Source organism: Chinchilla lanigera, unplaced genomic scaffold (genome assembly GCF_000276665.1).
Source record: "Chinchilla lanigera isolate Chin_1 unplaced genomic scaffold, ChiLan1.0 scaffold00195, whole genome shotgun sequence".
NCBI lineage: Eukaryota > Metazoa > Chordata > Mammalia > Rodentia > Chinchillidae > Chinchilla > Chinchilla lanigera.
Genome location: NW_004955596.1, coordinates 459,867 through 475,075, shown reverse-complemented (window position 1 = coordinate 475,075; position 15,209 = coordinate 459,867). Strand labels below are relative to the sequence as shown.

Genomic DNA, 15,209 nt, shown 5'->3' with positions numbered 1-15,209 from the left:
TCCAAGAATTTAAGCAAAGGGTGTACAAACTTTATGTCTCCCTAAATCTCACATATTAATCTTCTGGTTCCCCTCATCTGTCTGTATCACCTCCACCCATTCCTTGCCAAATCCACATATTCATATACTGACTCCACACTCACTCTCATATATTCACTTACAAGACAACACAGAGAGTTCAAGCCCATTAGGGTATACTATTCAGTAGATTTTAATGCCTTCAGGAAGGGTGATTGGGAATAGGAGGCTCATTCACCACATAAACTGGTTTTATTACTACTTTGTAATTGTTACAAAAATAACCAATTGTAAATACTCTATAGGTATATAGGATTATGTATGTCTCAGGTTAATTGTATTGTTATCCCTACTTTTTCATGTTAGTTGTTTTAAAGTGAAGCATTGTCCTGATAAATATAATGATTTTCTTTTTTAACGGTTTGCGAGTACTGACTTTGGGAATAGGGAAGGTGAGAAACAGGAAAAACAATGGTCTATATAGTATATATAGTTTCATCTTTTTAATGAAGTCTTTCAGAGAAAAGTGCATATGAAAAACAGAAAAAATACTGAAGTAATTATTTTAAGTTCAAATACACTTCTAGAGATAATATTTATATTTGAAAATAGGGACTTACAGCCCATTTTCACTCTGAAATGCAAAATGATACTTCCTCTTAACATCAACAGCATTAGGAAGCCTCACCTACAACATTTTGTTTTCCCAGTTCTTCCCTTACTGACTCCTTCTGTATCAATTTTCCTCCAGGTTTAAAGCCAGAAGACAGAAAGCATTTTGTAAACAACTGTGAAAACACAATTTTTATTTCTTGTTTTGTATCAATTCAATAAAGCTTATGTAGGTATATTAAAAAGTGCAAACTATAGTTCATAAAGACATAGCCAACACATTAATTTATAAATGGTTATTTTTTTCAAGAGTTCAAATTCTGTTGCATATATTTATGTAAAATGGCTTTATTTATAAACAAACATTTCACTCAAGTAAAAGGAGAGAAACTATTACCACTTTCAGTTCACCATGAATCAAATCCTGGGCAGCAGTAGACAGAAGTGTATGCACTCCTCCCCTCTTCTTCCACATCATTAATCTTTGGGTAGGAGGGGCAAGTTCTAAAACCATGAGTGTGTCCGAAAAGGAAGTGAGCTGTTTATGCATAGTTTTGCTACTGATTTCTTTGACTGGATCTATAAGCAATCTCCTCTTTTTGCTTTTCCTTTTCTCAACAATGTCTAAATATAAAAAGACATAAAAAGTGGTTGGTTATACAGCTTTGTAAAATGATATTCTAGGCACTACATATCTAAAAAATAACAACCTGTACAGTTTCAGTGGGAAGAAAATCCCTCTTCTCTCCCCTGAAAATAATACTTTGCAAGGTTTTTTCACAGCTAGAGTGTCTGAGAAGCCAAAAAGCAGATACATTTTTTAACAGTGTTTGAAAGTGCTTAGCAGGGATTCTGTTAACCTGATAGGTGGGCAACTGAGGAAGCATGGAGCAGAGGTTATATCTAGTGGGAAGTTAACCAATCTAGACGTTAAAATGCCTGTGTAATAGGATAGATTCTTGAGACATAATTTGTACTTGTTCAGTGTATTATTTCCTCTTCTGCTGAAATTCATATAAAAATTCATTGTAGGTAGCTACATCCATGGGATTTTATTCCTTCAGGGAATTCTACCACGCAGAGAGCAGAAGTCAAGCTTTTCTTTAGTAAAGCTTCAAAAGGAGAAAAAGGGTTAGATTTTCCAGGGTACGAAGATCTGAGATCAGATGGAGCTAAGAGGAACAGGAACCTCTTTGTTGACATGTTTTTGTAGAATCCTGGGAATATGACAAAATCCTACAGGGGCTGCTTGTGAATCTGGGACAATGAGCACAACAAATTGGTATGGCTGATGACCCAGGGGTTCAGTTCTAGCCCCCATACCTCTCACCCAAATTTTGGTACTACATAGCTCTGTGCAGATTGGGAAGCTGTGCAGACTGAATTTCTTGCCAGTCCTGTAGAACACAGGCTAGGTTTTCTAAAAACTACGTTTATCCCTGCATGGCTGAGTTTATACACCGAATTTTATATCAATTATACTTCTGAAAAAAATGTTTTTAAAAGACTCATATTATTGTTTATTCCTTAAATGTGTTAAATGTGAGAGGTTATATAGTAGGGGGTATAGTTCCTCTCTTCTGATCCTTTTATTTGATCTTATATTCACTTGTATGTTTATTTACCTTGACCAGACTGTAAAACTTTTTAAAATTTGTTTCAGTCCCATTTTCCTCCCCACCCATCTCCTTCCGTATCTCTAGATCCATTTTCTCTATTTTCACTATTGCTGTTATTCCCTACTTTAGTTCATGTTATGACATATAATGACTACATTCATTGTGGGTATCTGGTACATGTACATGATACATCTTAAATCCATTTACATACTCTTCCATTTATCCCTCCTCTCTCCCTCAGACTTTCAGGCTTCTTCCCATTTACAAAAAGATCTATCTCCCTGATTCTTTTTATCAATCTTTTATTTACTCTTTACTTGTATTTTGCATTACTTAAAAGACAGAAACCATATGGTATTTAAGTTTGTGTGTCTGATTTATTTCACTTAACATTATGTTTTCTGGTGAATCTGTTTTTCCAACATATGTCTCAAATTTATCTTTCTTGATTGCTGAGTAGTATTCCACTATGTATAGATACATTTTCTTTATCTATTCACCTACTGCTGGACATACTAACTGGTTTCAGGATTTAGCTAATATGAATGGTTCTGCAATAAACACTAGTATGAATATATTGCTGTAATGAGGTATCTTTAGCTCTTCTGAGAATATACCTAGAAGAGGAATAGCTTAGTCAAGGAGAATTTCTACTTTTAGTTTTTTGAGACATCTCCATACTTATGTCCACAATGGTTATACTAGTTTACATTCCCACCAACAGTGTATAAGGGTTCCTTTTTCACCACAGCCATACCAGCTTTATTATTTGATTTCTTGATCATTGCCATTTCTTTCTGCTATAAGATGAAATCTTAGTGTTTAATCTGTGTTTCCCTAATGGCCAGTGATGTTGAACATTATATATTTACTGACCATTTGTACTTTCTTCTTCAAGAAATGTCTATTCATTTCATCTGTCCATTTTTTGATGGGGTCTTATTTGAAGGTGTCTAACTTTTTGAGTTCTTTATATATTTTAGACATTAGTCCTCTGTCTAAGGAATAGTTCACAGACCATTTTTTTATTCTTTATGTTGTCTCTTCACTTGATTGCTTGCTTTACTGTCCAGAAGCTTTTTAATTTAATATAATCACATTTGCTGAACCTTGTTATTTTTTGTGCAATTAGAGTTCTGTTCAGAAACTCCTTGCCTATAACTTTTAAGAGTTTTTTCTATTTTATCTTCCAGTAGGTTAAGGGTTTTTATTTGAATACTTAGATCTTCGATTTTTTATTTTAGTTTAATACATGGTGAAAGATTTCAGGTCAACCTTCAATCTTCTGCATATGGATAGCCACTTATCCCAGAACTATTTGATGAGGAGGTATTTTTCCTCTAACATATGTATTTGGTCCCTTTGTCAAAGATCAAGAAGACAACTGTGTCTAATATTGGATCTGCATCCTCTATTCTATTCCACTGATCCATATGTCTGTTTTTGTGCCAATACCATGGCATTTTTATCACTGAAGCTTTGTAGTATAACTTGAAGTCTGGAGCTGTGATGCCTCCTGGTTTGCTCTTCTGGCCCAGGACTGTTTTTGCTACTCTAGTAATTTCTGGTTCCGTATGAATTTTTAGGATTGGTTTCTTTACTTCTGTGAGGAATGCTGTAGGTATTTTGATGGGGGTTACACTAAATCTACATATCAGTTTTGAAAATGTGGCCATCTTGACAATATTGGTTCTACCTATCCAGGAGCAGGGGACATCTTTACATTTTCTGTTGTCCTCTTCAATTTCCTTTTTCAGAATACTGCAGTTTTTGTTGTAGAGGTCTTTAACTTCTTTGGTCAAGTTAATTCCGAGATATTTAATCTTTCTTGATGCTATCATTAATGGTAATGCTTTTCTAATTTCTCAGTGAGTTCATTATTGGTGTACAAGAATATTATTGATTTTTGTGTATTGATTTTTGTATCCTGTTACACTGTTGAAACTGGTTATCAATTTTAAGTGTCTATTAATGAAATGTTTTGGGTCTTCTATTAGAGGATCATGTCATCTGCAAGATGATAATTTGACTTCTTTTCCCATATATATGCCTTTTATTTCTTTCTCTCGCCTGATTGCTCTGGACAATATTTTGAGTACTATGTTGAATATAATGGTAATACTAGGAATCCTTTTCTTGTTTCTGATTTTAGAGTAAAAGCTTTCAGTTTCTTCCCATTAAAATGGCCATTGCTTTGTCATAATTTTTTTTATCAGATTCAGAAGAATGTGTATTCTGTTGTAGGGTAGAATACTCTGTAGATACCTTTTAAGCTCATTTCTTCAAATGTGTTCAGCTCTGATATTTCTTAATGATTTTTTGTTTAGTTGATCTATGTCTTTGTGAAAGTGGAATGTTGAAGTCACCCACTATAGTTATGTTGGTGTTTATTTGATCTGTTATGTCCAGCAGTATTTATGAAGACAGATACGCCAGTATTCAGTGCATATATATTTACAAATGTTATCTCATTCTGTTGGATTGTTTTATTACTTAATATATAGTGATCTTCTTCACCTCTTATCATTTTTAGCTTGATGTTTACTTTATCTGAGAGTAAAATTGCTGCCTGTGCTTGCTTGGGGGACACTGACACATGAAATATTGTTTTCCATCCTTTGATTTTTAGTCTATGAATGTCTTTTTGTTAGATGCATTTCTTGAATGCAATAGACTGCTGGATTCTGTTTCTTTGATCCAGTCTGCCAATCTGTGGCTTTTAATGGGGGTGTTGAGGCCCTTCACATTGAGAGTTATTACTGAAAGGTATTGATTTTTTCCTGCTATTTCATTCTTTTTGTTGATGACTCCTTTGTTTTTGTTTTATCTATTTGTCTTGCTTGATGGGGTCAGACTCTGTTGGGAGTCTTTTAGTTGGATTTAAGGGTTAGTGTTGAGGGTTTTATGAAGATATTTGTGGGGACAAAGATGGGATGTAGGAGGAAGAGGGAGGTGTATTTTGAAATTGAGGGAAGCTGTGAGGTATCTGGAATCAACTGATATATTTATGCACTTGTAAAGTGGGGACAAGTCAAGGGAAAACAGAGAGCTAGGTAAGATAAGGCAGAGCAAAAGGAATAGAATAGAGAAGACAGAAAGTCATTATGAGAGAAGATTGCAGTGACTGAAAGAGAGCAGAAAATAGCAACAAAAAATTAAAAGAATTTAAAAAGTGGGAGAAACAAAAAATAAGAAAATATTATTGCCACAGAAGCTTGAGCTGAAGAAATGAGATAGACAAGAAGAGGGAGGGAAAACAAATATCAACTAAGTCAAAGCACCAAAAAAATCCCAGATCAAATATTTCAATAGTAGAATGTGCATGTGATTCCCATGTGACCATTACGCCAAATAACCTGAGTGTTTACACAATTTCCTTCTTGCCTTAGTTGTGGTCTGATAATAAGCAGCCATACCAATTTCCTCACTTTTCTCTTGCACTCAAAACCTGAGCTAACACAGCCTGAACAATTCTCCTCTCTACTCAGCAAGCAGAATCTGATGCTATCCCTGGGTTTGACTTAGGAACTGCCCCTCCCAGTTGGTGCAATCCATGGACACATTTGTGTACCTGCTGGGGTCCACAAGAGTCATGGGGCACGTTTTCAAGCAGACAGGGGTCTCTGGAAGTCAACAGATGGGGGTGCTCACTCATAGGTGTTATTAGGGTCTGTTTCCTTATCTTTTCTCTGCACAGGGTGCAGGGTGCCTTTCGTGCAGTGAGCGCTCATGAGGATGCCTTGGGCTCACTGTGTTTAGAGGGGAAGTCCAAATTATAAAACTTCTTAAAGGAAAGAACCATGTTTTCTTCATTCCTGTGCATACAGAGTAATGGCTGAATAACTTCTTGAACTGAATTCTAAGTTTTCCAGTTTCTAAACTTGGATATATGACTTGAACAGAATTGAATACAATGAAAGAATTGTCTCAAATTTTCTTCATACTCTTCTCCTATTGTATTAAAAATTCTATTACTAGATTATCTCCTATAAATTTTTTGATTATTCAAAGTATAACAGAGTAGTGCATCAAAGATAAAAATAACACGAATGCCTCTGACCTGAAACGTCAACTGGCTCAAGAGCAAATCCTCCCTCTTCATTTGATAATAATACTGTTTCATCCAGTTTTTCATTTTCAGGTAGACATACACCATCTGGATTATCTGGTTCTACAAATAATGGAGTCATTGAAGTAATTATAAAAACATATGGTTATTTCTAAGCTGGAAGACTGTATGAGAATTAAGATGAACACTAAAGGTATATTGCTAACTGGCACAATATCTGAATTCTTAAGATCTTGTATTTGATAGCAGTAAAGAGACTCAGAGATTATACAGTAGGGGACCCACAGTATTTGGTTGAGTCAATATCTTCACCCCTTTTGCACATGAGACATCTAAGGCTGGAATACAGTCACAGTGAAATTGAAGGCAAGAGAAGCAAATATAATAAACGACGGTATAAATTTGATATACTGATAAGTATTTATATTCTGTTGAACTGCATCAATTGATTTATAATAAACTATAAAATTTTACTGCCTCTTTTCACATGTTAAATTTCTATTATTTCATTAGAAACCAAATATAACATCAAAAATTGTGAAGAATCAAAATAGAGCTAACTGCACTTTTAATTTTAAAGAAAAATCATCCTAAAAAACCTCAAATCATCTTAAGTACTTTGTAAGAATTTTAAGTAGGGAAAATATCCCACCTTTGTAATTTCCCTCAAATTGTATACAGATTGTCAAGCTACACAATTTATTTATTTATTTACTATGCAACATATATTATTTTTAGGATTCAACAGCCCAGTATTTGGGCAAAATATTTAAGCATGCTCGCATACTAAACCCAGCTGAGGTTAAAATACCCTTAATTGTGCCTTTCTCAGAAGCTAAATCTCAGCATTGTGCGAGGCTGAGATAGGAGGACTATGAATTTGAGCTCAGCCTGGGCTATTTAGCAACTTAGTGAGGCTCTGTCTCTCTCTCTGTCAGTCAGTCAGTCAGTCAGTCAGTTGATCAACTGATCAGTCCATCAGTTGAGGATGTAACTTAGTGCAGGGTTTAACACCTATACTGCAAGAGAAATCAACTTCCTATTCCATACTGTCTAGAATCCGACTAAAAATGTTTGAAGGACAATATTCTTTATTCTGTACTATATTGTACTGCTACTTAAAAGTAGAAGTTCTAAGGCTTAATTCAAACAAATATCTGTTCATTGTCTATATAAAGGAAAATTTTAACATACCCATGATTGCACTGGGAAGCTCAAAAGGCAAGGAAACTTCTCCCTTTAAATGCATGTCTCCTAACAGGATATTCACATCATCTTGCAGTAGATTGTCTTGAAAAGCACAATACATATTTTTGTCATATAAACTTGAGTCAGTCATTTGTTCACACAACATTTATTAACATTGCTTTAAATAAGGCATAATGAAGGGACTAGATTTGATGTAAATGAAAAAAATTTAAAATATATATGACATTACAGTTAGCAACCTTTAAAATATGCACATTTAGTTTTCTCATTTTTGTCCATACTACTTCTATAATTATAATAGAAATATAAAATGCTAGATTCCTTAGCAGTCCTACAACTAGGGTTACAGAAAACATTTTCCAGCACATAATGTAATATATTTTGTGAGAGATATACTAATCTCATTCTTCCCTTCCCAAACTTAAGAATGTGTAAAAATAAAAATGGGCAATAGTTCCCAACTTCTATGGAAAATGTATTTAAACAGATGGCTAGTAGGGCTACCTTAAATTCGTCATAGACTTTTATTTATTTATTTTTTTAAATTTTTTTTGGTTTTTCTCCAGTACCGGGAATTGAACTCACAACCTGGTGCTTGCCAGGCAGGCGCTGTGCTGCTGAGCTAAATCCCCAGCCCCTGACTTTTAAAAATTGTATAAAAAACGAATTGACCTATATCATACAGAAGCATATCTGAAATTTTAGTTTCACATAATATATTAATATACTGTAGTAATTTGAAGTAAATATTTGATTTGGATATGACCAGACAGCATACCAATCATTTCTCCTGCAGATCCTTCATCTCCAAATCCATCTCCACTGTCACAGAACAAAGACTTTTCTTCAATGAGACTTGTAGGACTATGTTCAATGAAATGACCACTGGAATTCACTAATACGTTGTCATCAAAGAAACTATGTCTTCTGAAAATTTCAGATTCTTCCCCTAAATAAATGTATATCATTAGTGCTGTTAGTCATAAAAACAAATAGTTTTAGGGTTAGAAGGAAACTGAGATATTATCTAGTACAATTGCTCTCATTTTATAGATAAGAAACAAGAAAGTTGAAAAAACCCACTCAAATTATTCAACTAAAGTCACTAAGTTAATCAGCAGAGATTAGCATTCTGGTGTAATATTCTTTCCAATATAATAGGAAAAAAGCACATAATTAAAGTTTATTAATTGTGATGTTATTTAATAATTTCCTAGAAGGCAGAAATACTATGGCAGGATGATTTCCTCTACATTAATTAATTCATATTCTGCTTGACCAACTATTATTTCATATAATTTCAAGCATAATTGCTTGAACAGTTCATCCATAATAAGGGTCAGGAAAAATACGGAGCATATATGCTTTCTTAGGAAAATGGAAAGGGTAAGTAAAATATTTTTTGTTTTGTTTTGTTTGTTTGGTTTTTGGTTTTTGGTTTTTCTCCGGTACCGGGAACCGACCTCACGACCTTGCGCTTGCCAGGCAGGCGCTTTGCCGCTGAGCTAAATCCCCAGCCCCCGGGTAAGTAAAATATTAAAGATTGGGCTTACAACATTCATCTAATAAATATTTACTGAATATGCTAGAAGTTGGAGAGTAAATACAAATGATAAACAGTCAGCATTAATGTATTATACATATTATATAACACAAGATATAATTTTTATTGTACAAATGAGGGAACACATCACAGAAAGGTTTTATAATTAATTTTGTATTTTATTTGCACACAGTCACACACCAGTCAATAACAAAGCCAGCTCCCTCTAATTCCAACCCCGATTAACAGTCACTATGTTACACTGATAGCTCTTGGATATTCTTTTTCTGTCTTGGGTTTGAATCTTTAGGTCCAGGAGTCTGTAACCCCAGAAGGCAGAGGTTGGTGGTTCCCTTCCCTCCAACAACCCATCTTAGGGTTAAAGAAAATCATGATAGTCTTTGATTCATATTGAACATTCTTCTATAGACCTACATCTTTAAAAAAGAGTTGAAAATAGCAATCTTAATCACACTAAAGACCCGATCAATAGAAAAGATGAAGTGACTTTTTAAAAAACAAGAATATGTTTATATTATGTGCAGTTTGATAAATCCCAAAAGAAAAATCAGCCTTGGTCAAAGAATAACATATATGAACAGACACTATATTCTGAGCATTGAGCACCAAAACAGTCTGAGATTACAGAAAAGAAATAATCGTTACCTTCAATTTTATATTGAAGTACAGAATAGGATGGTTAATATTAAAGATTTCTTAAAGAACTGTAAATTTCAGATCATTTTTGAAGGAGAGAAAAATCATATATTGATAGAGAAGACTGAAGGCAAGAATAAAGGAAACAACAATCTATGATGCTGCTAGAAGTTATTTCAACTTTACAGATACGGAAATAAGGCTCAGGGAGATTAGATAATTGCTATGCTCCAAACAGCAAGCAATAAAGATCTGATTCAAACCTGAGTCTGTTGATCTACTAAGAACTCATTCTCACATTTTTGAATTATGTAAGATACAGAAATGTGAACACCTAAATTGTATTGGTTAGACTGTAAGACATTTGCTTGAATATAGCAAAATGCCCATAGTAAAACAATCTGGGTGTATCTGTAATCCCAGCATTCTGGGAGGTGGAAGCAGGAGAATCACAAATTTGAGAGCCGGGATGTAGCTCAAAGCAAAGGCTCTGGGCTCAACCCCTCATACTGGAAGAAAAAAAGAGCAGAACACAGTTGATAAAATAAAAAAGGGTGATAAATTGGAAGAGGCCTTGGAAGATAGGCAGAGGAGTTCAATACAATATTATAGGAAACCAAGGTACTTAAGTAGAGGAATGTGATAAGCAAAAATGAAATTTAAAGACAGTTGCTTTTGCAGAGATATGGAAAATGTAGAAATAGAAAGGAGTAAGATTTGCAGGAGAGTAGTACAGCACTTCAGGCCTTTGGTATTGGTAAACTATGTTGGTGTAAATAGAAAACCTAAAAGACACTTCAGATTTTAAAAACAAAATCATCACTAGTATGAAGCTAAGAAAAAAGTAGTTGAAAGCAATCCTAAAGTTCCAGGCATAAAAAAATAGTAGAATTACAGGAAAGTTTACACAGAGTGTTATGGCCAGCAAAGTATACAATTATGATTTTGCCAAGGTGTTATATTTCTAGGTGTGGTTAAGAGATCCAGTATAGTCAAAGTATGGTCTATGGACTAGTGCTGGTCCATAGTAAAGTAAATACAGCGATTAGAAGTAAATGTCTGGAATGATTTATAGTAATTTGACAGAGTATTTTTATATACATTGACTAATAAAAACATTTTGTTTTGATTTTTTAAATTTTAATTTTCATGAAAATGAAATTTTAATTCACTTTAAATTTTAGGAATTTATTAAATTTACACAAAAATAAAATAATATAGACAAATCAGAAGTAGACAAAAATTATAAACACAGTCATTCAACATAGATGTTTTGAGGAACATAATCATAGATATCAAAGATTATAGAGAGAGAGGAAGGGTCAGAAGGTGAGGTAGAGATGTAGCTAAAGCACTATGTCCTTGACCGTCCACCTGAGCCAAGGCAAGTTTAGTCCATCCTTCTCCTATGCTCACTGTTTTGGGTACTGTGAGAAATTCAAAGATGATCATGGTACAGATCAACCATCATGGAGTTTGTAGGTCAGCACAGAAGGCATATAAATATCACAATATAGAGAGTGGCATATGTCAGAAAAAAAGACCAAATACTATATAGTTGAATTATACTATAACACTTCAATTTTAAACTACATTCACTTTGCCCTAATATTTTAGCATTTATAATCAGTTTCTCTCTTATTATCTTAATCTATACATTAAGTATGGCAATATTTCCTCCTCCTCACTTCCAAGCAGATTTAAAATCTGTTATTTTACAACTGATACCATCATATATTGGAGAAAATATGACATTTAAAGGTATTTCATATAGCATATATATAAAACCTAGTATGAATGTTAACTACAGCAACTATTTATTTGCATGCCTCTTACCCAGACAAACATTCCTTGAGGGCAGGAACTGCTTTTTTTAAACGCTGGTACTGCATGTGTTTATGATAGTATCTGATGTATTATAGAGTATTCAACAAGTGATTATACACTGAGAAAGAAGCTATACCCTAAGAATATCTTACAATTAACATCTGTACTAGAAAAAGGTGAGAAAATTTGGAGGGTATTATACTTATATCACACAAATATATTCCTTCTATACATATTTCTATTGGTGTTATTTTAGTATAAAAATGTAAATATAACTGGTTATTACTTATAATTTTGATTTTTCAAAAGCTCTCACCTAAGTTCTCTGTTGAGAAAAGTAGATCATTGCCATATTGTTCTCTAAGTGTAATTTCTTCAGGTCTGCTTTGGTTCTGAGTGAAGTGCTCTGAAATATCAATCACACTACAGAGAAATGTAAGATTGGGGAAAGCATACAAATAGATCAAAATGATTTTACAGTATACTGCAAAAGCCTAAAACAAAAAGCAGGTTTTATTCTACAAATAAAGGAAAGTTTTGTTTTCTCAATAGTATTATGTTTTAACACATACACAATCTCCACATTAACATGTCCTATGGTCATTCTCAGTTCTTACCTTACTTATGCTAGCCAACAGCATTTGAAACAGATGTTTGTTTCTGCTATGGCTGAACATTTGTTTGTGCTCCCCTCATTCATAACTTGAAATCTAATCACCAATGCAATGCTATTAAAATGTGAGACCTTTGGGAGGTGACTAAATCATGAGGGCTCTCCCTTTATAAATGGTATTAGTGCCCTTATCAGGCTCCAAAATGCTGCACTGCTTCTTGCACCATATGAGGATACAGTGAGAAAACTGCCACCTATGAGCCAGGAAGCAGAACCCCACCAGACAGTGAAAATACTGGCACCCTGACTTTGAACCTTCCAGGCTTTGGGGCAGCTATAACAAATAAATTAAACTGGCCAATTTATAAACAACAGCATTTCACTGCACACAGTGCTGGAGATTGGGTAGTCTAAGATCAAGGTTCCAGCAGACTCAGTGTCTGGTAAGGATATGTTCCACACAGACAGCACCTTCTTGCTGTGTCTTCAGGTGGTAGAAAGTTTCTCACCCCTCTTTTAAAAGGCCTAACCCCTTTATAAGGGCGCTAATCCCATCCATGGGATTCTCTGCCCTCATGACCTAATCATTACCCCAAAGCCCTATCTCTTAATATGGTCACCTTCAGGATTAGGTTTCAACATCTGAATTTATGATTCATAATTTAGACAATTACAGATGTGTGACTGTCATTTCCAAAACCTAATTTACTACTTCTTCTCACCCCTTCTTAAACTTGCCATTTCTTAGTGATCCTGATTTTATTAAGTGGTAACTCCATTCTCATGTTAAAAATCATATGGCACCATTTACTTCTCAGAGCCATACATCCAATTCATCAGCAAATCCTGTTGGCTCTGATTTCTACACATATCCATAATTTCATTGCTATCACCTTGATGAAGTAAGAACAGATCACGGATACCATTCTTCACCTAGACTTCTTACTCTAATAATCTCACCTGCTCCCTGCTTCCTATTTTTCCCTTATAGTAAGAAGCCAGAAAGACCATGTTGACATCAAGCCAGACCTGGCCATTTCTCTATTCAAACCTTCTTGTGCTTCCTCTCTGAGTAAAGTAAGTCTTACTGCAGCCTATGATATCCTATATCATCTGTACCTCCTGCTGCTTCTCTGACCTCATTTATATACCACTCAAGCCCCTCAGTCACTCCTTTCCAGCCTCCCTTGCCTCCTTATTGAAGCATCCAATGGGCTCCGTCTTAGGGCCTTTCCACTTGCTCTAGCTAGGACAGTTTTCTCCCACACTTCTCAGTGATTGGTTCATTTATCTTCTTCAGATTTCTGTTATTAGAAAATCATTTCCTGACCATTCATTATTTTCTATTTTTTTTCATATTAGATCATCTAGTCATTTCCTGGCATACTGTATGTTTACATGTTTGTTTAATGTCAATCTACTCCAGCTAAAGCATATGATCTATGAGGCCGGCAACTGTGTTTTATTCATTGCTATCTCCTCAATGCCCAGAACAATGCCTGGCTAGGAAAAGCATGCAATGAATATTTATTTATTTATTTATTTATTCATTTATTTACTTTTTGGTAGCAGGAATGGAAATCATGACCTTGTGCTTGCCAGCCAGGTGCTGTGCCACTGAGCTATATTCCAAGCCCCTACTGAATATTTATTGAATGGACAAATGAATATGCTGACAATATTATAAATTATATTTGATGAATATAATGATACATTTTTGTTGGTACACTTTTGAAATTCACATTAAAGTCTATCAATTGTATGTGTACTTGCTCAGTTGTTAACTACATTTCATTTGCCTTCATAAAATCTGAATAGGAAAACAATAAAATATCAAGAAAATCAAATTGAAGAAAAGTAAACAAAATAATTACTTTATATTATGGGTGTCAAAATCATAAAATTCTTCTGGTAATGTAATAGCATTGTAAGTTGCTTCAAAACTCTCTTTTGGGAGGTCCACCAGTCCACCAGTCCTGAAAAAAATATTTAAAAATCACATGTAATAAGTAATGATGCAGTATAAAATAAACTCCCAACTAAATACTTTATCTCACTGGACCACTTTTTTTCTCTGGTACCAGGAACCGAACTCACGACCTTGCGCTTGCCAGGCAGGCGCTTTTGCCGCTGAGCTAAATCCCCAGCCCCTTGGACCACTTTGTTAGTCTCTTTAACCGGTCTCCCTTATCCACTCCTGTCCTTCTGCACTCCATTCTCCATAAAGCAAACATTTTCCAAATATTTTAATATTTTCCAAAAGCAAACTGATCAGATAACCCCCATAAAATGGTTTAGCAACTACCCAGTACATTTTAATAAAATCAAAATGTCTAATTAAGGCCCTTCTAGCCCAATCAACCTATCAAGCATCATATGAGGCCACTCTCCTTCTCATTGTACTTACTCTAGACATACAAGCCCTTTTGTTCCCTGAAAATTCAAGTACATTGTCATCCAAAGACTTTCGCTCTTGCAGTTTCACTTGCCTGTTATGCCATTCCATGTGGAACTTATTACATGGCTGGATATTTCTCACTTTTCAAACTAAATTCGACCCCCTCAGAAAGGCTTTTCCCAACTTCCCTAACTAAAGTAATGTTCTCTATTGTATTCTGTTGCAGTGCTGTTTATTTTCCTTTATAGCACAAGCACAGTCTATAATTATTGTAGTAACTTAAAAAATTTTTTTCATTATCTTATTTCCTCACTAGACTGAAAGGGTATTGTTTACCTTGTCTGTCCTTGTATGCCAGAGCCTATCATCATGTTTGACACTAAGTATAAGATCAATAAATATTTGTGGAATATATAAATGAAATAATAAGTGAAGAAATGAATCTTACTTGATATGAGTATAGATCTCACTAGAGATTGTAGAAATATTTTAGAATAAAGATTAAAAACCTGTCAATCCTTTTTCAACAAAAATTGGTTGAGGGAATAGTATGGGCAAGGAACCAAGACAGATACTGTAAGAGATTTAAAAAATGGAGACGACAAAGATGCTCCTTCAGGGAGCCTGAGGACTAGTGATAGCAG

The 15,209-nt window shown here is 34.5% G+C and overlaps 1 protein-coding gene across 3 annotated transcripts in view; it reads right to left on the bottom strand.

The window, feature by feature from the left end:
* The window catches only part of Rad21l1 (RAD21 cohesin complex component like 1), a 29,922-nt gene that overhangs the window by 10,778 nt on the left and 3,935 nt on the right, over positions 1-15,209 (bottom strand). For all 3 annotated transcript variants that reach the window (XM_013510007.1, XM_005414695.1, XM_005414696.1), the window contains exons 5-11: positions 14,042-14,135; positions 11,871-11,977; positions 8,306-8,476; positions 7,513-7,608; positions 6,310-6,420; positions 1,028-1,254; positions 707-806 (exon numbers count right to left, since the gene is read on the bottom strand). In XM_013510007.1, coding sequence (XP_013365461.1) covers positions 707-806; positions 1,028-1,254; positions 6,310-6,420; positions 7,513-7,608; positions 8,306-8,476; positions 11,871-11,977; positions 14,042-14,135 — 906 coding nt within the window. The remainder of the gene's footprint in view (positions 1-706; positions 807-1,027; positions 1,255-6,309; positions 6,421-7,512; positions 7,609-8,305; positions 8,477-11,870; positions 11,978-14,041; positions 14,136-15,209) is intronic.